The sequence below is a fragment of the Rhamphochromis sp. 'chilingali' genome, assembly GCF_963969265.1.
Source record: "Rhamphochromis sp. 'chilingali' genome assembly, chromosome: 14".
Lineage (NCBI taxonomy): Eukaryota > Metazoa > Chordata > Actinopteri > Cichliformes > Cichlidae > Rhamphochromis > Rhamphochromis sp. 'chilingali'.
The window spans coordinates 14,879,890-14,902,540 of record NC_137941.1 but is presented as its reverse complement, the minus strand read 5'-3'; the positions used below and the strand labels follow the sequence as shown (position 1 = coordinate 14,902,540).

The 22,651-nt window shown below is 42.6% G+C and overlaps 1 protein-coding gene across 2 annotated transcripts in view; it reads right to left on the bottom strand.

Moving 5' to 3' along the window:
• myo10l3 (myosin X, like 3) overlaps positions 1 to 22,651 on the bottom strand; it is a 61,881-nt gene that overhangs the window by 12,862 nt on the left and 26,368 nt on the right. For both annotated transcript variants that reach the window (XM_080903411.1, XM_080903412.1), the window contains exons 3-23: positions 22,198 to 22,356; positions 21,227 to 21,414; positions 20,614 to 20,748; positions 20,185 to 20,309; positions 20,070 to 20,083; positions 19,841 to 19,925; positions 19,542 to 19,648; positions 19,183 to 19,312; positions 18,034 to 18,152; positions 14,963 to 15,109; positions 13,842 to 13,942; positions 13,471 to 13,537; positions 12,799 to 12,891; positions 9,450 to 9,518; positions 8,053 to 8,135; positions 7,862 to 7,970; positions 6,985 to 7,065; positions 5,095 to 5,219; positions 4,861 to 4,975; positions 2,047 to 2,153; positions 3 to 452 (exon numbers count right to left, since the gene is read on the bottom strand). In XM_080903411.1, the coding sequence (XP_080759537.1) occupies positions 3 to 452; positions 2,047 to 2,153; positions 4,861 to 4,975; positions 5,095 to 5,219; positions 6,985 to 7,065; positions 7,862 to 7,970; positions 8,053 to 8,135; positions 9,450 to 9,518; positions 12,799 to 12,891; positions 13,471 to 13,537; positions 13,842 to 13,942; positions 14,963 to 15,109; positions 18,034 to 18,152; positions 19,183 to 19,312; positions 19,542 to 19,648; positions 19,841 to 19,925; positions 20,070 to 20,083; positions 20,185 to 20,309; positions 20,614 to 20,748; positions 21,227 to 21,414; positions 22,198 to 22,356 (2,609 nt within the window). The remainder of the gene's footprint in view (positions 1 to 2; positions 453 to 2,046; positions 2,154 to 4,860; positions 4,976 to 5,094; positions 5,220 to 6,984; positions 7,066 to 7,861; positions 7,971 to 8,052; positions 8,136 to 9,449; positions 9,519 to 12,798; positions 12,892 to 13,470; positions 13,538 to 13,841; positions 13,943 to 14,962; positions 15,110 to 18,033; positions 18,153 to 19,182; positions 19,313 to 19,541; positions 19,649 to 19,840; positions 19,926 to 20,069; positions 20,084 to 20,184; positions 20,310 to 20,613; positions 20,749 to 21,226; positions 21,415 to 22,197; positions 22,357 to 22,651) is intronic.

Below are 22,651 nucleotides of genomic sequence, written 5' to 3'. Positions count from 1 at the left end.
ACCTTGTCTTTTCCCCGTTTTCTGCTAATTTCTGCTTTTCCTCTTTCTCCTTAATCAGTCTTTGCTCCTCCTTCTTCATCAACTCCTCCTCCTCTGCCCTCCTCTTCAGCTCCTCTTCGGCTAGCTTCCGTTTCTCCTCCTCCTCCTCCTTCTTCCTCCTCTCTTCCTCCTCCTCCTCTTCCTCCTGCTTCCTCCTTTCCTCCATCCTCTTCTTCTCCTCCTCTACTCGCCTCCGCTCCTCTTCCTCTTCTCTCCTCCTCCTCTCCTCCTCCTCTCGCTTCTGCTTCTCCTCTTTGAGCTGTCGATACAGGGCTCGGGCCAGCTGGCCTCTGTGATGTTTCTGCAGGACAATGGCAGCCAAGCGCAGGCGCAGAAAGACGCGTCTCCAAAAGTGAGCGCGGTAGTTCTTCTGGATGGTGACGATGCTGGACAGAGCCCTCTTATACTGTTTCCTGAGGACGAAATCAAAAATTGACATTCATAATCGGCATAAAAATCATATTTAATCCAGCTTCACTGAGGAACTTTGTGCCTCGCCTCAAACATATTTGTAAAGCTGGACAGCCCTACATGGCCTCCTCCTAACGCCCGCTGCTATTCTCTGTTCAAACAAACACACTGGTAAAAAAGCTAGTTGTGAACTGTGCAATGTTTAGAGTCTGACGAGCTTGTGCTCTTCCATTGTGGTGGTGTGGGCTGCTCTGTTTAGCCCTCTGACTAAGCCCCATCACCCACACACAATACATGCATTGAAAACACACACATATAAACACGCACAAATACACGTGACTTTCTCAGGACCACACACACTGCTCCGACTCTCTGACCCTTAGTCCGACCTAGCCTCCACGGTAATCACTTCATGGCCTTTATCAGGTCTCAGGATGGACCCTGACTGAAGATAAAGTTACACGTAATAATACAAAGGCTTTACTTGTGTATTAGGGGAACTTTTCAAAGCTCTTCTTTAGTATGAATGTCTCTAAGGGGAAGCAAACCCAGAACCTGAATGCTGTCATCAGTCCCATTATAGTCTCCCAGTGGAGCCTTTCAGAGGACTGTATGTAACGTTATACTGTATATGGCAGCACGCAGGTGGAGTACGGCTAGATGCCCCTGGGTGTCTATGAATGCAGCTTCTTAAACCACCACGGTGATGGATGTTCTGCCAGTCAGGCGGAGTGGACAGGCGAAGAACTTGTTGCTTAGGCTGAAGACAGATTTACATAGATTTGCTTAAGAAGAAGTGCACTTCTGATAGTGTAGGAATAAATGACATCTCTGTTATGCTCAGAAAACTGTCTTTTTCAGAGCAGTCTAATTATCATGAACATCATTAGAGATGTAGTAATTCAGGGATAGCCATTTATAACTTGAAAGATGACGGTTTGGGCCTTTTTTTCCTTGAAAGGGTGTTGAAATCATGCAATTCCTCATCTTTGAAGCTACAGGACAGCGGCACAAGTGGGTTAATACTTCATTAGATTGCAGGGAATCATCGGGATGTTGTGTAATTTCAATGAAAGCCAGCGCACTCTTAACCATGTGTCCTCCCTTTGATAGGAATCTTTTCTTTCATCAGACTTTTAAAATAAATGTTCATCTTAAAGAAATAAACGTAAAAAGATCTAAAGATAGTACTAAAGTGACCAGAAAAATTCACACTGTTTGGGCTATTCTGCAGTCTCAGTTCATCAGTTTATGAGTTTACCTTTCAATCTACAAGGCTTTCTAAGGTAGAAACTTTAAAACAGTGCACGTACACGGTTCTGCATGCCCGAAAACGGCTTCCTATCTACAATTTCAACACTGTGGTAATCGCTGGCCATCGCCAAGTCAGCAAGGTTTAAGCCCACTTAACACACATCCACACACAGGCGCACATACAGAGGTAAACAAATGTGCAAATGATTCCACAAATGCACTTAATCCCCCCCCCGCCCTGCGCTCCTATACACGCAGGTTGTACTACAAAACAAACACTGACAACTGTCTCTGCCACTCAATCATCCATCTTCCCCCCACCTCCACACTCCCACCACTCACCTTGCCACATAGCTCAGGATGTGGGCGCGGATCACCATGCCAGCCCTGCGCCGCACCTCTTCCCTTTCCTTCTCCAGCCTTTGCTCCAGGGCCTCCTTCAAGAACACCTGCGGGAAGAGCAGCGCCACGGCCGACAAGGAGTGACACAGACACAGAGAGACACAGAGAAGGAGGTTGAGGGAGAGAGGGGGAAAAAATGGGATGGGTTAGTTCCTCTTCCTCTTGGTAAGGCTGTAAAAGAGGGCCCACAGAGATGTAAAGGGCCCCTCTTGTCTGCTGGCAGAACCCCGTGCCCACTGCAGAGGAAGCTGTGGTGCAGCTGAGGCTAGCAGGCTAGCTGCCCTCCCTGTCTGCAGAACAGAGCAGAAGGGAAAACTGGCACTGAGACTGCAGTGTTGCTGCTACTGCTACTGCTGCTGCAGCGCCTCATTGTGTTCAAGCGTCCTTCCTGAGCATTTCCCTTCTGCTGTTACCGCTGCGTTGGTAGTTCGACTGACGTGCACAGGCAGAAAGGCACAGAGAGGGAGGGGAGAGGTAGGGAGAGAGGAGTGATGAAAGGATGAGGGGGAGGGATGGTGGCTGGTGTCCAGATAGAAAGTCACACCCCTCTTTGCTCATATGAAGGAAAGAGAAAGAGTTTAGTTAACCCTTCCCTCACTACTGGAGTTTTCTCGCAACCTTGTCTTTGTATGACTTTTGACAGCTCGAAAGTCACACTCGACTTAAATGAACATGCCTGCATGAAACATAATCAGATTTTCACTGTACGAATATGCTGCGAGGCTGGGAACAGCAGCCAGCTTAGACACGGCAGTATCTGTCGCTCAACTGGGTGATCGAGGGAAGACCCCTGCTCGTATGCGTATTTGTGTCCCAGATGTTGCGCTAATCAAAGGATCCCACAGCTGCAGCCCTGCCTGCCTGTCTCGGTAAAGTCTGTGAGAGGAGGAAACTTCCCCTTCATCCACATCCTTCCCTCGTCTGTAAAACAAATGGCTCACAAACACACATACACAATCCATGCAACATCACCAAAGCCCCTAATTCTGGGTACACGCTTCCTCTGCACACAATCAGCACATACATAATTACACGCAGATTGTTTCTCCAAAGGAAATGTATCCCCCTTCTCCGTTTCAGTCTCTTTCCCACAGCCCACACTACATTAACCTAAACCCCAAAATATTGCCCTGCCATGCACAAAATGAAACGTACTCAGCCGCACTATGTCTTTTTGGGTTTTGCTTTGAGAAACTAGCCTTTTTTTTCCCTTCGCCCTCGATGTGTAGATAAGCTTTGCAGAGCAAAGAAGTGAGCAGCGGCAGCCAGAGGTCAAAGGGCTGATCACAGAAGGGAAGCTTTACCCGCATGGTGACTTCGGGGATGTATACTGTGTGCATGTGCAAGAAATTTAATATAGATTGGCATGTGCACATTAGTGGTTATGGACCAATTCAAAAGGAACCAAATGTGGCTCGCATCAATTATTTTCTGTCTTGATGTACAGCATGCCATGTGTGCAGCTGACACTATTCATAGTCTGCCAGCCAAATTGGGTATTACAACAAAAGTGTCCAAAAAGAAACCAACAAATCCGAAATGTCTCAGTGATTTTTACAGCCACGCAGGAACCACAACTTAAAGCAGGAAGTCGAATGTGGATTTAGCCGATTTTGAAAGAGCTCCACAAAAACTGCTTTATTTGTATCCTTTCTTGTCGCAGTACTGACGCGTTCATGCTGAGTATTAACACAGGTTTTACTGTCCAGTTCAAAAAAGTCATTAAAGGTTAATCATTCAGTGATAGCATGGAAAAAAGGGGCAGTCTGTTGGTAGTGGGGGGATTGATGATTGTTGGAAAATGAGAGCAGAAAAGGAAGGACGGCCATCGATATGCTGTGCTGCCAACAATCATATCTGTTATAAGTTTTCTAAGATGAAGCATGATGTGTAACGTTCTACAAAGCTCTGCTTGGCTGCAACATTTCACCAGCGCCGTCCGCCTCGAAATCACACTGCTTGCAGTTTAGTTTATTAAATCAGCAACTCAGTCGGTGTCGAGGCTAACGCTCTGCTAGCTACAATAAGTTCGCCTCAGGATTACTGTAAGCCCCTCGGTTACAGTTACAGTAACAGTGTCAGGGTTTTTAGGAGCGGCCGAGTAACTCTGCGGTTGTCAACAAGAGAGCCGTAGATTGACCACAACCGGTCAGAAAAATCTTTGTGACATGAGTCACAGCAACTGTGGTACACATTAACAGCTCGGGAAAGACAGCAGCTCGACTTCTTGGGAAAGATTCGCTCCCAGATAATTACTGAGTGAAGCCTTTCAGTGCACTGTTTCATCTTAAGGGAACTGAGTGGTTTTTTTTTAAGTATCAAATGGCGATTTATTGTTTTTTGAGCATGCTATCAGAGCATGTAGCTGACAGAGGTGTGTACTGGAGAGTCATTCGAAAAAGAAAAACAGAGTGGCAGTTTATATAATCCGTCAGGCTGCCCAGTTGTGTCTGTGTGCATGCATTTGTACTGTATTTAATACACTGTGGGGCCTGAGATAAGGTGTGGGGGTTCACCTCCTATTTTGGTAACAAAAAGCTCATCTTCACAAGGTAAAACATTAAAATTCTTTCTGCATAATATTAGGTATATCAATTAAAATTTAGATTACTGGTAGGGGCAGGGTTGGCTTAGTGATTCTGGTTACTGAAAGATCTCAGGACATAAGTTAAAGTCAGTGCCACATACTGCTAAGTGACATAAACAAGTCTGGGCATGTGTATAAGTGAGTCCATGTGTGAACGCGTGCTGCACCTTTGTCTTCCCCAGCTGCCACTCTTTCTTGTCTTTGTTGTGAAGTGTGAGAAGCTCTAAGCAACTCTCCTTCTCGTCCTCTGAGCGGATTTTGTTTGTCAGGATCATCTTATACCTGCAGAAAAAAAAAAAGCATACAGCACAAATCTTCTTTCCTGATTTTTTAAAAATAGTTTTCGACTACAATATTTAGCCAATTATCCCAGTTTTATTGTGTGCACATATTTTTCCAACCTGCTATAGAAGTCCTTAAAGGTTCTCCGGACAGGGAATCCAGCCCTGCGAATCTTTACAGTTTCCAGCATCCCGGAGTACCTCAGCTGGTTCAGGACAACGTCAGGATCAAACTGGTTGGCCTTCTGTATTTGGTAAACAACAAAACATGTTTTTCATGTCAAATAATAACAGTAAGACATCAGTGTTTAGAATACTGATGCCATTTTTTTCCTGTTGTGCGTTCTATATATAACCTTCCTTATTGTAGGTAGTGCAAAATGTGTTGCAGCTAAAACCTGCAGGCACGCCTAGTCAAACAGTTTTACTGCTGAGTCGAGTTAAACTTGAACTAAAAAGTAAATTACCATGGCGAGGACTATCATTTTACATTAACAATCAGGTTACTAAAAGGAAAGCGCACACCACCGGCGAGAGAAACCCGAACAGTGTTGAGCAAGACATAACCAGACGGAGTTGCCTTTTCTTTGAGGAATAATCAGCCTCATTGTTCACAGTTCTGTGTTACCAGTAATCCTCCGACCTACTTATCAAAAAGGATCTGTGATGTCTGCCGCCCTTCTACACAAGCTGCCTGATCACTGCTCTCCACACGAAGGCCATTTATCACCCAGAGGGCACAGAGTGCTGGATAAGCCCCACACGACCACAGCATTCCTCGATGTGTCAATCTAATTACAGGCTAATGCTACTACGCATGGAAACAGGCATACTTACAAAGGCACAGACACGCTTTGCATGTGCTCGTGCTCATAATCAAACACACACGTGAAAGGGCAGCCCTCCGCGCTCTGAACTCTGCTCTTTAACGGAGGATTTAGGCGGCTTGAAAAAGGTACGAAATGTTGACTTGCTTGAGTGAAAAACAAGCTGACCCTTGCCTCGGTGACATTTATCCTAAGAAAAGCAGGAGCATGGAAATCGCATAAATACATTCTTGGTGTGTGCGTGTCTGGATGCATTTGCATGCATGTAATCATGTCAGAGGATTGTGCATGCCATGCCATCATATTGTAGGATTAGCAGAGGCCCGGCTTGTTCCATCTTGACCAACCAAAGCTAGGTAAAGGAATACAAGACAGCCAATGAGAACAGGGGACACATGAGACAGAAAGGCAGAAAAAAAAGCAGATGGGTGAGGAAAAACAGACAACAGAGTAGTTTCCATCCAAGCAAGCAAGCAAGAAGCTGTGGAATGATGTATATGGAGTGGGAGGTAAAGAGTAGTGAAGGAAGGACAACCACGGCTCTGTGTACAATAATAACAGTAAGAAGGAGAATGTCCCTGGATTACACCACAGTCATTCACAAGGAAAACAAAGAAGCTGATATAACTGACACTCCAACTATCTAATAAACCATAACACAGATTAAGAAGCAGGTTGCAGTTTTGTGGTAAAGAGCAGTAGGGGAGCATAGGAGTAGTAAATAAATACCCCGCTAGCTGGAACGCAAATACAGTTATGTGATCTTATCTTGGCATTCCACTGGTGCAGCCAGATCAGCAGAGCATTAGCCAAGCTGCTGCAGCTGGAGTGGCCAGTACTGACCTCTGACCTCTGGCAAAGAGGCTAAAGTGGTAGGAATGTGCTGGTACACAGCCCTTTTATTTGAGGAAGTACAATGAGAGCCTTTGCACCAACGTTTGTTACTTATGAACGCTTGTACTTGGAAAAAAAAGAAATAACTTTTCAATACGGATCATTTAAATGACTTTGAGGCAAAGTGCGATCGCGATGTGGGAGGCATAAGAACATAAACACAACAAGACTAAATATTAACCCCAAGCAGTGAATAACACCAAGGAGATTTACCTCCACAGGCGCTGACCTTGAGAGGAACTTTTTTTTTTTTCTTTTTTATGCGATGAATAAAAATGACGTGACTTACCTTGTCCATGTTAGGTTTGATGCAGCGTACAAAAAAGGGGTTGGAGGCACTTAGTGTGGCCATCAGGGAATGGAGAGAGTCCTGAAAAGCATCAAACACAAAAGCATATTACTGCTTGTTTGTTTTTTTAAGTCTGCCGAAAAATATAAACACTTGTCTCACTGTTCTGTACTTTGTCTGCTAAGTATAAGTGGGTTGTTATTAAGGTATTGGTGTAATAAGTAAAAGTACTGAGTAAATGTTCTTTGGTACTTCTCAACTCCCACATTTATCATAAGAGACACAAATGTATATATACAAAGCCACACTCCGAGGACCCCTGAACCTCACAGACTCCTGTAGGTTCATTTTCCTTCCTGCCTCAGACAGACTGTCTCCAGTAAGGCCTGGCCTGGCAGAGCTGAGTGTGATTGGCCCCTGGTTGGCCCCTCTCTGCCCAGCCATCAACCCTAATCCCCTGGCTTTGGGAACTGTAGGCCAGGGCAGCCTGCCAAATCCTTCTCCGCTCCTTCCCTCCACACTACAGTTAGAGCATGCTAAGCTGTCCTCCACTCCACCCCCTCCTCCACCCGCAGCCCAGCTCACAACAACATATTTCACACAGCCCATCACCCATCATCTACTGCAGATCAAGTACACATACGGCATTCTCCTCCCCATCTGTGTCTCCAGGATTTCAACCTTCTGTTCTGCATTTACGCCGCTGCACTTGCACTCACCATGCCAATATAAAAAGTGTAGTGTTAAGGGTTAAGTGATCACCACACACAGCAGTATTTGGGAGACAACTGGCTCATTGTTAGTGTAATGACGCAATCACGGCGTCATGTGCGTAGAACTGAGAGAGATATTTAGGTCTGAGGAGCTTCAGTCTCACCCTGAACTGCGAGCTGACGGTGGGCTTGCGTCGGGCCGTGCCCATTTTTAGGGTCTCATCTCCATTTCTGCTGCCAACACGCTCAAAGAGGTCGTAGATGAAGTCAAGCCTGCACGTGAATGTAAACACATGAGCTCAATCGCATAGGTGTGCATTCAGAATAAAAAAGGAAAAGAGCGTGCCCTACTCACCTGCTGTCTTTGAGAATGAACAAGATGTCATCTCTGAAGGTGTCTCGGTTCTTCTCCAGGATTCCACGCACATCGTAGAGCACCTGAGGAAATGAAAACCAAAAAGACTGAGCGTGTTTAGATTGAAGAACAGCATAGGAGACATAGGAGTTAGGATACAAAGAAATAAGATGAATACAGCTGTTTAAATGCACTGTGGATGGGAACAAGTTATGACTTTTGCCCCGTAACTTTAAAAATCAAAGTAAACTTTTGCACTGCATGTCCTACGCTCACGAATGCGACACAAGTGATTTACAGCGACTATGAATATGCGTTTGAGGCTTGATGTAAATAAAGATAAGGGAGCAGGTGGCGGTGGGGGTGACTTGTCGAGCTCAGTCGAGGGCGTCACCTGTTGTGTCCCGTTCAGCTCCGCGGCATTCCTAAGCTCACCCTGATCCAGAGGGATACACTCAGAGTTTATGTTTGTTGCAGACACACTAATTACACTCCAGTGCAGATTTAATGGAATAATCTCATATAGGACGCTCTCTGCGTCACTCAATTTCAGGTTCGTTAACTCAGACAGTAAACCAGGGGTGGTCTCGTGATTCTAAAGCAAATTAGATTTGTCTGGAGGAATTACAGTTTAATGCAATATGTTTGCACACAGTAACAAACTGAATACATTTGGACTATCAATAAACACTTAAAGCTTAAATATCAGACATTAAGTTTTCTTGGACAACTTTCCGTCTGTTTTTCAAATTATCTGTCTTTCTCTGGCACCGAGCAAATTATCTAATCTGTGGGAAGATGCTACGATTTCCTCCAGAAACCTCAGCAACATTTCAAATAACAAACAGGGCTTTCAGAGAGGCGAGTATACTGTCTAGAGAGAGAACAACTGGCTGCCCTGGCAGCGCCTGTCTTCTCTGGACCAGGTCATTACCATAGCCATCCTTGCCAGGCTTGTGACTGAGCCACCCCACTTGCACTAAGGAGACTTTGTCCGAGGCAGGCTTCATAAAGCCATTCTTTATATGAAAGCGAATCTTTCTACTCTTGCTCCACATTACATCCACTGTCCCACTCAATCACTGCAATTGTTCCCCTGCCCTGGTGTCTTTTTGGCCTTTCCTACACTCACATCAGTAGTGACCTCCCTTATCTTGCAAATCAAAGGGAGGAGAAGACGATCATAAAGCAGTTTCTCCTGACTCAGGGAAAAAGACGGCGGAGGAGGCATCAGGCATCAACATCCCGCAGCAGATTTTGGCCAGGAAGATCCCACTGTCCGTCCAACAGCTACCTCACTTCCCCGAAACTAACAATTGAGGGAGCAAAAAAAAAAAAAAAAGCAAAAAAAAAAGCTGGTGTCATGTGTGTATGTATGTGTAAATGTTGTTAAATACCTCTCCAGCGTAGTGCTTGATGCCAAACTGGTGATCAGTTACTCTTGGTTTGACATAGTACGGGTTTGTCTGGAGAGAAAGGACAAAGATACAGAAATTATCATGACATCCACTCATGTAGTTATAAAGAGATTAAGTAGAAGACACTGTGCGCTGGATTCACAGAGACAATAAAATGCCATGTGACAAGTTAAACATCAAATATAACATCAAAGCACATGAAACAAAATAAAACACATAAAATTAATACAAGGCCTAGTTATGAATAGCAGTTAAACAGTTACAGTTTAATCCTTTAAGGCAGGGTTCTCAAAAGCACCTAATTTTCATTAATGTGATTAATGTGACTGTTAAACAGTTAGGGTAATGTGGTATGGGGCGCCGTTTGTAAAGTGAAACATGCTGAAATTAACGGCAACATTTTTCCACATTTAGCTCAAAACAAGTCATTTTTTTTACAACATTTAGTAAAATATTTGTAACTTTTCATATTTAAAACAGAATTTTAAATGTTAAATCTACATGTTAAATATTCAATCTAAATGTTAAATGTTAAAACTAAATATTATATTTAAATCTAAATGTTAAATTTAAATATTATATTTAAATCTAAACCTAAATATTATATTTAAATCTAAATGTTAAATCTAAATATTATATTTAAATCTAAATGTTAAATTTAAATATTATATTTAAATCTAAATCTAAATGTTAAATCTAAATATTATATTTAAATCTAAATGTTATATCTAAATATTATATTTAAATCTAAATGTTATATCTAAATGCTAGATGTTAAATCTAAATGCTAAATGTTAAATCTAAATGTTTAGGCTAACATGCAAATTTATTGCACGGATCAGCGGAAATACCAAAATAAAAGCTTTCCGGAAACCTCCGGTGCAAAAGTGTGCCGGTAGTGGTCAGACACGTTCTCACTCCCAAAGCGTAATAATTTTCGCTAGGTGACAAATTGTCAACATTTTATGCTTTCGGGTACCCAACACGTTCCTAAATTACGGCAACGGAAAAAGGAGAGCACATGAGAACCGTTTGGACTCAATCTACACATGTTCGTTCATTTTCTAAAAATCGCTTTGGAAAACACTATTTTACGTCATTTAACTGCTAGTAAAGGTTAGGAATAAGGTTATAGTTAGATAAGGTTAGATTTAGGGCTGGAACACATGGCTGGAACGTCTATTATGGCGGGACCGTCATTCCACTGGAATTCAGCCATAACCCGACCATGAGAAAGCACGTCCGGCGATTTAGTTGAAAACATCGGAAGATCCGTTTTGTCGGCCATCCAAAGGTTTAGCAGTAGTGCACTCTTAGCAGCTGCAGTCTCCACTTCACAATCGCTGCAGCACATGTCCAGCAAAATCGCTGGACATGCTCGTAGGCAAGAAGTGAAGCAGCACATGGCGGGGAGAACAGACACAATTTTGCACCGGAGGTTTTCGGGAAGCTTTTATTTTGTTATTTCCGTTGATCCGTACAATACATTTGCATATTAGCCTAAACATTTAGGTTTAACATTTAACATTTAGCATTTAGATTTAACATTTAGATTTAAATATAATATTTAGATTTAATATTTAACATTTAGATTTAACATTTAGATTTAACATTTAGATTTAAATATAATATTTAGATTTAACTTTTAACATTTAGATTTAACTTTTAACATTTAGATTTAACATTTAGATTTAAATATAATATTTAGATTTAATATTTAACATTTAGATTTAATATTTAACATTTGATGAAAAGTTACAAATATTTTGCTAAATGTTGTAAAAAATTACTCGAAAAAATATGTTTTTGTAAGGTTTTGAGCTAAATGTGGAAAAATTTTGCCGTTAATTTCAGCATGTTTCACTTTACAAACGGAACCCCATAATGTGGCGTGCACATGGTAACAGCTGAGTTTTACATCTGTGCTCAGACTACAGTACTTTGTGAATGCTTTGTGTTACTATGATACACCAAATATCCCCATAAAAGCATTCTCTTCTTCTATAAACCACTGAATTATGTCTCTAGCACAAATGGTAACAGAGTTATAGTCCTTTAAAAGCCATTGTAAAATTGCCCTTCTACCAGAACAGTGGTTAAAAAAAGATAAAATTACCACCTTCTATTGAAACCATTGCCAATGAGGCTTCAGTGAATAGTCGGTGGATAAACGGAAACGCCAGATGAATCTCTCAGGTCTTTTTTTGCTATTTCTTAATTATTTTTCTTAATGATACTGTTCATCTGCTATTGGTAGTGATTTTTTTCTAGGTCCTCCACCATTAGCACAAGATATGCTAGTTGCTAACAGTATTTAATTAGGGCAACAATGAGCTATTAGCCAAGCGGCTAACAGCTCTTTATTGATCCCAAAATTCTATTTCGGGGCACGAGCCTGTCAAACTGTACTATGTGTTGTCAATTTTTTGTACCTTCGAATTAAGAATTGGAAACACATGTGCTTTTTATGACAGTTGTGGTACAGTTTTTTAAATTGCTTCCTTGCTAGTTGTCTGTTATGTGTAAACACAACACTTTTTCTTTCCTGAGTTAGGTAGGTTTTTTCTTCTTCTTAAATGATTCATAGGTCAGTTTGGACTGAAAATGAGTAAAAAGCAGCCAGTGTCCAAAGAAAACTTCGAATGACCTTCAGAAAGCCTGGAGAACTATTGCTCAAGACCACTTATAAAATACACGAAAGTCTGGGTGCGTCGAAGCAAAATACAAAGAAATGAAGGGTAGGTCATGAGACTTTTCACAGTACTGTATATAATGAGTTTCTATCTATTGTGCTGAAGATACTAGAACCCGGGTTTACAAACTAATTAATAAACAAATTTATCAAAAAAATACAACGTACACGTTTACATGTGTTGATTCATTTACGCTGTTTGCAACTTCATTACACACGGATCCGCACCCAAGCAAACACCTCAGGGCGAGGTCATGCGGTTCTTAAGTCTCGCTCTGTATCGTTCTTGTTTTTTCCGTCAGCCATAGAAAACTCTTTTCTCCTGCACACAATGCTGGTCAGACCCAGAGAATGGCTGATCACATTTCAGTATTATTGTGTTCATGTGCCGGAGCGCCCGGGGGTGTGTACGAGTGCTGCTCAGACATTCAATGCAACAGGCGATTCATCAGCCAGGACAGAGGTTTAACTCTTTGAGGCTGTCTGAGCTGGTGGGCGGTGAAGGCATTTCCCCAGCTGGGGTTAAGAAGCTTTGGTGCGCGGATATGGGTCATTTTTATGGCTTTGCTGTCTATCGGGGAGGGATAGAGTGTGTAAAGGAGCCATGTAGGTTTTCACGTGTGCGTGTGGACTCACTGCGTGTCGACTGTGTAGTTTCTCCAGAAGGGTGTAGTCGGTGCCTTTGGGGAAGCGACTCTCCTCATTGATAAGAGCCAACATGCCCAGTTTCTAAAGGGGAGACAGACAAAATGAGAGAGAGAGCAAAGAGTTTGAAACACACCAAAGTCATGATGGAACTAGTTGTAATCCCATTGGGGCACATCTGGCAGCTATAACAATACGTACAGGAAACAGCAATGTTATTCATTCAATATGCTTTTTTTAATTGAGAAAGAGAGAGGAGGCACTGCGCTCAGCAGAGTAGTTTCATGTCTTATAATGAACTAAAATCAGACAGATATGTAGGGATGAAGTAGTTGTAGTGTAGTGTTTCCTCCAAACTTGCCAAGTTTGTGATTTTAAACCAGAAATCTTTCAAACACTTATGTAGAGGCTCAGTTTTAACGTCATTATAAGTATGGTGGTAAAATAACACAAATTCATGCCTTACTCTAACCATACCTCTAACCGCTGACTAGTGTACATTACTGTGCAAACAACATGCAAAATGAGACTATATAATGATAGACTGCGAGATGGGAGTCAGTGTAAGCACAGTGTGGCGTCTGGGTCAGCCCCGCTCTGGCTGGTGGTTAGCGGTCTGTCCTGGTGATGACTTTGCTCTGTCAGGGTCTGACTGTCTGTTACCTTTTCTATGAGATCCAGACACTCAGCGTTATCCATCCAGTCTATGGCTTCCCACTGGATCCCCTCCCTGTGAAGACAAACACCCACACAGACAGACACACCATGTATACATAAACATCAACAACCAGGAAGACACAATGGCAGCATTATCCAGTGTGAGCATGTGATGAAATGAGCCATGTCCAGGCTGCTGGCCTATTGTACCAGAAAACAACTGGCTGCGGGAGAAAGTGAGGCATTTCCAAACGTCTGGCAGTTTGCCGGTATGATCACGAAGAGGCTCAACCCCCATCCCCATCTGTGTCTGCGCTGTCTGCTCTTTCCACTGTATGCATCCATGTATGATGTTAAACTATGTAAAGGTTTCTGACCTGTTGTACTCCAGCTGCTCCAGGGAGAAGATGTGCTTATTGAAGTACTCTTGGAGTTTCTCGTTTGCGTAGTTGATATTGAATTGTTCAAACCGGTTCACCTACACAATGGAAGAACATGCTTTCAGTATACTCTCTGAGATTAAAATCAAATAAAAGCACACACTCACCAGCCACCTTATTTAGTTAATTTGTTCAACGGCTTATTAGCGCATGTTTCTAATGAGTCAATCACATGACAGTTACTCAGTGCATTTAAGCATGTAGACATGGTCAGGATGACCCCCTGAAGGTCAAACAATTCACTTGAAGGTGATTTAAGTGACTTCAAAAGTGGCATGGTTTTATTGTGTCAGACGGGCTTGTCTAAGTATTTCAGAAACTGCTGATCTACTGGGGTTTTCCCACACAACCATCTCTAGGATTTACAGAGAATGGTGGGAAAAAGAGAAAATATTCAGTGAGTGGTAGTACTCTCAGAAGAGAATGGTCAAACTGCTTCAAGCTGATAGTAAAGCAACTAAAGCAGGGTTAGAGTATCTCTGAATGCAGAACAAGTCAAACAGCAGCAGAAGACTTCACTCTGAGTCACTCCTGTTAGTTAAGAACAGGAAACTGAGGCTACAGTTTGTGTGTGCTCAACAAATTTGGACACAAGATTAGAAAAATGTTGCCTGGTCTGATGAGGCTTGATTTCTACCATGACATTCAGATGGTAAGATCAAAATTTGGCATAAACAACGTGAAAGCATAGCTCCATAATGCCTTGTATCAGCTTGCTTCAGGCTGGTGGTGGTGGTGGTGTAATGGTGTGGGGGATATTTTCTTGGCATATTGTTGTTCTAGGAAATTGTTAAAACTCTAATGTTGCAGGTCTCGTTATCAGTATTAAAAAAGGTGTAATACTCTCAGTGTGTGTGTGCAAGTGTGTGCTACTACCGCAGATGTGACTCATGTTTGTCAAATGCACGTGACTAAAAAGAGCACAGATAAGGAAGAAATGCAAAATGTAGCAAAATGCTTTGATAGAACAGTCATTGTGTTGGTATTCTCACAATGCACCAGAGAAGATAAGTTATCTGGTGATTTAAACCAGGATTTGATTCTTTTGGGGCTTTCACCTCAAAGTTCTCAAAGCCAAAGATGTCCAAGATGCCAATGGACTTGAAGTTGTCTTTCCCTTTGATCTTCTGATTGATCCTCATTATGATCCAGGAGAAACACTGGGAATAAAGCGCCATGGCCACCGAGTCCCGCGAGTCCACGGCCTACAGATCAGGGAAAAAGAGATGGAGGGCGTACCAGAAACCACGTCAGGCATAAATAAAAAGGAGGGGGAAAAAGGAAACTTTGCAAACTGTACCCTAAACACAGCATTTATGACCACACAGTAAACATTTCATCGGTTCTATCAGGTGGCGGTTAAAGAAGTTAAAAACAAAAGATATGTTTGGACTGCTTGAATGATAGCGTGTGTGAGGCCTCAGTTCCATAAAACAAATAGTGGCTTGAAGACAAAGGTGTGTTATGTCAGCGTCTGTCTGCAGTTGAGAAGACGTCTGTTTTCACAACAGTCAGTGTTTTTTATCACCCAAATATCTTCAGAGTGACGCACTGCACTGTAACATTAGAAAAATCCAGTGAAAACAACGGCAAACTGGAATAAAGCGTAAAAGTTTATTTGTTTTTTTAAGTATTTTTCTTTTAAAGGAAATGACACCTACAGAAAAATCCCAAAGCCCACCTGGCAGAAAGAGGCTCATGGTGGCAGGCATCCAAGTTCACTTGGAGATTTATTTCAGCTGCTTTGTAGTTTATATTTCCATTCCACTAAATTTCAGAAAGAGCTGATGTTTTGTTTTCGGTACAACGCTTATCTGACATCTATTGTTTAATAAAAGTAAGATTTTACATAGAAAGAATGAACATGTGCCCCTTTTTCTGACTTCAGGTCCATTTCTCTCACATTAGATCTTCACAGCGATCCCTCAGGAGGTAAAGCGGGTCATTTGTTAACTGGAAGCTCCCACAGCCCACATGTTGCAGCATCCTTGGGCAAGATACTGAACTCTAAGGTGCCCCTGATGCATCCACTGGAGCATGAGCGTTACATAAAAAGTGCTTGTATGAGTGTGTGTGTGTGAATAGCTGAATGAGGTTTGTAGTTGAAAGTGCTTTGAGTGCTCAGAGCAGAAAACTGATCTATAATTACTGATACAGTTTAAATGTATTTAGCTTTTTTCTGAATTGTTGGCACTTTTACTTCAGTAAGAGGCTTGACGGAGGCCATGTGCTAAACTCTTGGTGTCAAGCTTTGTGCATTCATGGGCCCACATACAGCACATACAGGCCGGACTTGTTGGCCAGACCCCTGAAAATGACAAAGAAGTACATTCTAAAAACCTTCAAGTTAAATGAACCATCCATTTACAAAACAGATGACGAACAGTCTCAGATGTCCTAAGAAAAATAAGAATGTCTCAGTGTTTCCACATTAAGCCAGCGTGCTGTCATTTCGAGGAAACTGTCCCAGTTCACAAAAACACATCCACAGGACTCATTGGCCTTTGCATCTTACTTCGGTGTAATGTCTTTGTCATTAGTAAGGCTGTGAAACCGATGAGTCAGCCCCCAGGCTTAGGATGAAATTAGCAGGTCGGACAAAGCCTCTCATGAAGGATTCATTCTTAACGTAAACACAATGCTTCCTTCTAAAATATAGTGAAAAGTTTCAAAATTACACCCTGCTCCTCTGCAATTTTTACACTCTGGATCCAGTCTGCTGGATCCTTCAGCAGCCTGGTTCTGGCCTACAGGCCTTGAGCTTGGCATAAATTCACAAGTAAAAACTAAAAATGAAACTGTCCAAATCATTACTCAAACTAAAACTGATGAGAAGTCCTGTGAGCTACACGCAGTTCCACAGAAGAACATGAAAAGAACATAATTAATAACTTGACACGTTACTTCTCCGTGGTTCGTAGGACAGATGCTACAATGTGAACAACAACGAAAATCTACTTCCCATCCACATTTGAGTCCAGGGTAATTTTCTCCAGCTGCCATTGAGGAAGCTTTACAGCCTGTGTATGAATATACAAAGCCTGAGCTTGCCAGCTACACTTCCTCGACAGGTATTGTGCTTGATTTAAAAACAAAACAAGAGTGCGGCCGTGTGTACTTTATTCAGAGCCACAATGCTCCTGGGCTTTTCAGTAATCCATCATGCCCGGTCACCTTGTACGACTACTGGGAGCGAACAGAGCGCTGCTGGCTCCAGGATCTCCGTCACGGGGGTGAGAAGAATGGCTGCTTGTCCACGACAAGGGGTGGGGGGTGGGGGTCTACTGCTGGAAGTTGTGAGGGGGAGTGACCCCTGGCTGTTGTGAGAAGAGGTCTTTCTTGCCGACTCTAGGTCTGGAATAATGAACTCTATTAAGAGGCAAGTTGCTTCAAAGGCCAGGCAGAACAAGCAGCAGCAGGGTGACAGCACAAGACTCTTTGTCTGCTGATGAAAAGCTTTCTTGTAGCTTTCGTGTCCCGGTGATAATAATAAAGGTCCTCCCTGCATATTCGCTGACATTTATGAGCGTGAGTGGGCCGATGGGTTGAGCCCAGCCGAGAAGGGATTGTGGCATGTGTGTTCTTGTGGCATATGGTGAAAAGCACAACACATGCAGATGAAAACTTGTGCAATGTTTACAGTATTACAGATGTCAGCGCAGACATTTGAAGCTGAGGGAGACACAAGTGGATATTTATGCCAGCGTCTCAGTGCCTGGCTGCACTGCCTCCAGAGGAGAAGACTCTTACTTCACCACCAGTCATTGGTTCTATTGTGCTTTTGACTCAGATCACTATCACGATGGCTTTATTGTGCCTGAAATCTGGCAGACAAAAAGCAGGAAATGGCTGGGAGTCACGCAAGGGGATCTGGAAAGGCATGTGGTGGAGCGCGTCAGAGAAAATTGTGTGTGTGAGTGTGTCACCAGGACAGGAGAAGGAGAGGGGCGAGGACAGATATGGATCCACTGCATGATTAAGATTCTTGACAGAGCATGGTGCCTGAACTTAAAATTATACGCTGAATTCTGGGAAGTGAGGTCCAAGTGCTTCTTTTCTGTTTCCGTGTTAACTGTGTGATTCATGTAATGAGCAACAGAGGGGGAAATTGGGCTGGATGTGTTGTTACCTGCTCCACAGTGAGGGGGGAGCAGATCTCCTCTCCTCTGAGGATCATGGAGCGCTGGGTCAACACCTCTGACAACTGGAAGGAGTCGAGGCCGAGCAGCTCGCTGACGTTACTCACCACTGAAACAAACACAAGCACACACAGATGTACACAGGGTATCTATCACTTACGCAAACAGTTCAGGTGACTCCTATTCATGTTAAACAACAGATGTGGCATATACACAGCAATCCTATACCATCTGCAGGAAACTCTACTCTGCAGGCAAGTCTGTAGTGTTGGCAGTCACCGTAGTTCACAGGTTCTTTGGAAAAGAGGTCGGACACAGCAAACAAAGGAGCCTGAAGCTCATGTTACAGCCTGCTTGGTGCTCTGTGTGCTGGTACAATGTCAGTCAAACTCAGGGCCGTGAGGAATACTGCAGAGCCGTCCAAAATCGCTGATAACCCAGTTCTCTACTTCGGAAATTTCACCAGAAACAATTGGACTGAGTTTATTTTGGAATTTTTTTTAAACTGCTTGATAAAACCTGCATAGCTTGCGCATTTGCTTTCAGTACTAAAACCACTGCTTGGATCTTTTTTTTTCATACAAAAATTCCCCTTTCACTAAAGTCTAATAAAGGAATCAACAAAAGAAAAGAAGCAGCAAATAAATAAACAAATACAAGTGTAACACCCAGTTACACAGTTTAGCTTATTTAGCTGAGGCACAGTGGTGGGGTGGTTATCACAGTGGCTCCTCCTGCATACCCTGACTTTGAATTAGATAAGCAGAAGAAAGTGGATGGCCTATTTTTTTTACCATAGAGTTAGAGCATTTCCAGGTTTTTATACTGCTTTTAATCTGTGTAATTCCAAGCTTCAGTAATATGGTTCACATTGAGAATGTGTCATCAAGAGCACACACTCAGGAAGTGACTCTGTGGTGCCCAGAGACTGTCGACTGAAACTCGACACCTTGGATACCAATGACACGCAAAGTAACCACTGGCATTACTAAGTGCACCGAGCTCAACTTTGAGGCAAGTAAATGAAGCAACAACAGACCAAATATTCAGTAGTGCGTTCTACACAAATTGATACATGTACATAAAGTTTAACACACCACCAGATCTTTTAAGATTTTGGTATTAATTTCTTTTTCTACCTCCTTTGGAAGTTATCTGAGCTCCACCGGCAGTCATGAACTCAATGTTGCCCATCTGGAGGACAGCCGAAAGAAGCTTGAACACGTCCCTGATCTCCTCCTCATTGAATTCCATCACTTTCAAAGCTTCCTGCAACACAAAGTTACACAGATGTGCCACAATAAGGAATCCTAAAACAAATTAAATTCATTAATTAACATGCAACCACCTACAAACCAGACCCAATGTGAGATTGCCAAATAATAAGTTCACCCAAGGCTCATGTTCTATGGAAGCGAGGTCTCTGACTCATGAAAAAGAGTTACAGCGCCCCCTGGAGGGGAAACAAATGATGTACAAGAGTCCTTTTCATCCTCACCATCACACTGTTGAAGAGCTGCTTGTCGTCTAGACTGCTGTCCTTCACGCAGCCCGACTGGCTCAGGTAGTGATACGACTCAGGACCCTCAGACAAGAGGTACATATCTGTGACACAGAAACGGACAAAGTAGATGTAATAAAACACTTCAAACGGACAACACAGACGTTATTTCAGAGGTAGCTGTAGAGATGCCCCAAAGTACATATTTTCAGGATAGCAGTCACATAGCAGTCATATGTCTTCACTAAAGAAGTGTTTATATGGGTATCATAGTCAGTCACAGACTAAAAACCAACCTCTGTGGTCCTTGTCTGCCCCTGCTAACAGTGCGTAGAAGATGTGGTAGTTTCTCTCACCAGGATTCTGTCGGACCACGCGGTTCTTGGAAAGACAGCGTGATTAGAAAAACTGCTACAAGTACTTTACAACTGAACGAGTTATTCCGATTACTTATTTAAACACTGGTGTCATTGAAGAAGACTTGCTGAAGATACTGACTGTATCACAAGCACAATATAAGCTTACCTTTTCCAGCAAGTCTGATAGCTCAAAGTTAAGGAAAAAGTTACAGCGACTCGATCATCTGCGCAAAATACTATCTTTATAGTATGTGAGAGTTGATTTACTGTGTGAAGGATACAATCAATGATGCAACCTCCCTGGATGTTTCCGTTTTGGGAAAAGTGGAGCTGTATGAACTTCCCGAAGCGGCTGGAGTTATTGTTGTACACTGTTTTAGCATTCCCAAAGGCTTCCATGATGGGACTACAGAAAGGATAAAGACAATCAAGCAAATCTGTTACTATAAAGAAGCCTTTAAAATGTATCCGGTGAGCACACACTGCAGTGACGGTGATGTGGATCCAGATTATTTAATAATGTCTGAAGCTGAATTAGGTTAACATCACTGCCATTGCCACAAGCTGTTTGGAGAGTTTGAACTGGTATTTGAGGGTAAGCTCATAACAAATTTTTTTATCTTACCATGCAAATAATTTTAATTTAAAAATCAAATAACCTAAACATTAAAATAATGACTTGCACCTGGGGAGATGCATTTACACAGTACCTGCTCTGGACGAGGGCCTGCTCCACCCTGGTTGTCCTCTCTGAAGGAGGAGTACCTGCTGAGTTTTGACTCATCACTGAAAGAAACTTTAGCAGCAGCTTGGTGCTCTCCGTCTTCCCAGCACCGCTTTCCCCACTGAACATGCAAAAAACAGAGAAGATACATAAACGGATCTGCTTGAATCTCTCCATGCATCCATTTTCTTAACTGCGTATCCAGTTCAGGGATGCGGGAGCTGATCTCACAGGGTGAGAATCAGGACGGGGCTAACCCAGAGAGACAGGTAACCAATCACACTCGCATGTACGGAAACTTTAGAGCCACTGCTTAACCTAACATGACTGCAGGAACCCACGCAGGTATGGAGAATATGCAAACTCCACCAAAAGATTTGAACCGAGGATATTCTTGCTGTGATTCAACGGTGCTGCATTCAGTTGGTCAACTGTATTCTTTACTATGTCTATTCATACAGTATTTTTGGGAAATGCAAGAGAACATTTTTCAGATAGGAGTACCTATTTTGCAAAGGTCAAAGGAAGACTACGATATTCCTTATTTCATATTCTGCTCTCAAGATTTATAGTGCAGCCAATAAATTTGCAGGACTCACCTGATGAGAACACACTGGCTGTCGTGTCTCTTCCACAGGCAGCGGTAGCACTCGTTGGCCACAGCGAAGATATGAGGAGGCAGCTCCCCCATGTGATGTTTGCTGTACAAGTCGACAGCAGCGCCATCGTACAGGCCTGCTATCTGCTTATAGGGATTTACTGCTGCCAGAATTGAACCTATGTTGGTCTGAGAGCAGATAGATGAAGGAAGACAAAAGAAGTCAGAGGATAACACAGGTGGTATGAAAGAACACACTAAAATGTATAATTCACTAATCGCTTTGCTATTCATTGAGCTCTGCAGTACTGTTAGTGAATACTCCTACTTCGGTGGATTCACTGAGTACCTGCATTCAGCAATAGTATTAAACTACTGCATATGGCCTAGTTTGCTGTAAGGATGATAATATTTTAGGATCCATTGCTTCTGCTCGGTTAATGCGCTTTGGGAAAAAAGTCCCCCCCACACACAAAAGTGTGTTTGTGGGTCATCCTTCCACACAGTGATACTATTCTCCAATACCACGAAGCCAGGCTTGGCGAATGCTCCGAGATGAGCTCAGGAGATAGGATTTCCAAAGGCATAGTTAATGTGTGTCTGTGGGGAGTGATTATTTTAATAATACCTGGATAATATTTCCGTGGAAGCCCAGAGCTTTACGTTGAAAGCAATCCTGGGGGTGAGAGTAGGTGAAACAAGGATAATAGAAATCCTGTTCTGAATACGCGCACATTATTCCAGAGTTTATATGTATTGTAAGTATTATTTAATATTATTAAACATCACCCTGCCCCCAGTCCTCTTTGTTTGTCCCTGTATAACTTTCTGACCATTTTCCAGTATATAAATATATCCTCCCCTGTTCGAGACGTGTTCTACTTTTCACCGTTCCTCACATTATTTATTCCCAGAAATATTGACTCACAAACCTCAAGTCAGGACTCTACTGGTACATCAATGAACACTTACATAGATGTTGTCTTTCTGATAGCGCAGAAACAGATTGTGCATGATTGCCGCTTCGTGCAGCTCTGCCAGTGTGGACATGTCTTCTACTCCATGGATGCTGCTGGGGTGCATTGGGTACACCATCTCCCTGTTCAGCTCCTCTTTTTGTAGGCAGATCACCTGTAACAGCAAAAGGCACACGTACATAGACATATATGTTAACATAAGGTATTGTCAAGGTTTATATGAGCCCATAAGTGGAACTGCACAAGTTGTTGTACATTGAAGCTGCACCATTTTGTCTCTGCACAAGAAAAGGAGAGTAAACGACATCGATACCTCCTGCATTTCACTAAAATTCAACTGGGATCCTTTTTCATGTTTAGTAACTGATAATTTAGTGGAATGAACTTTGTTATTTTATTTCTGAAGTAAAGAGTACCAATAAAGTTTAAAACCATTGTAAAACTATAGC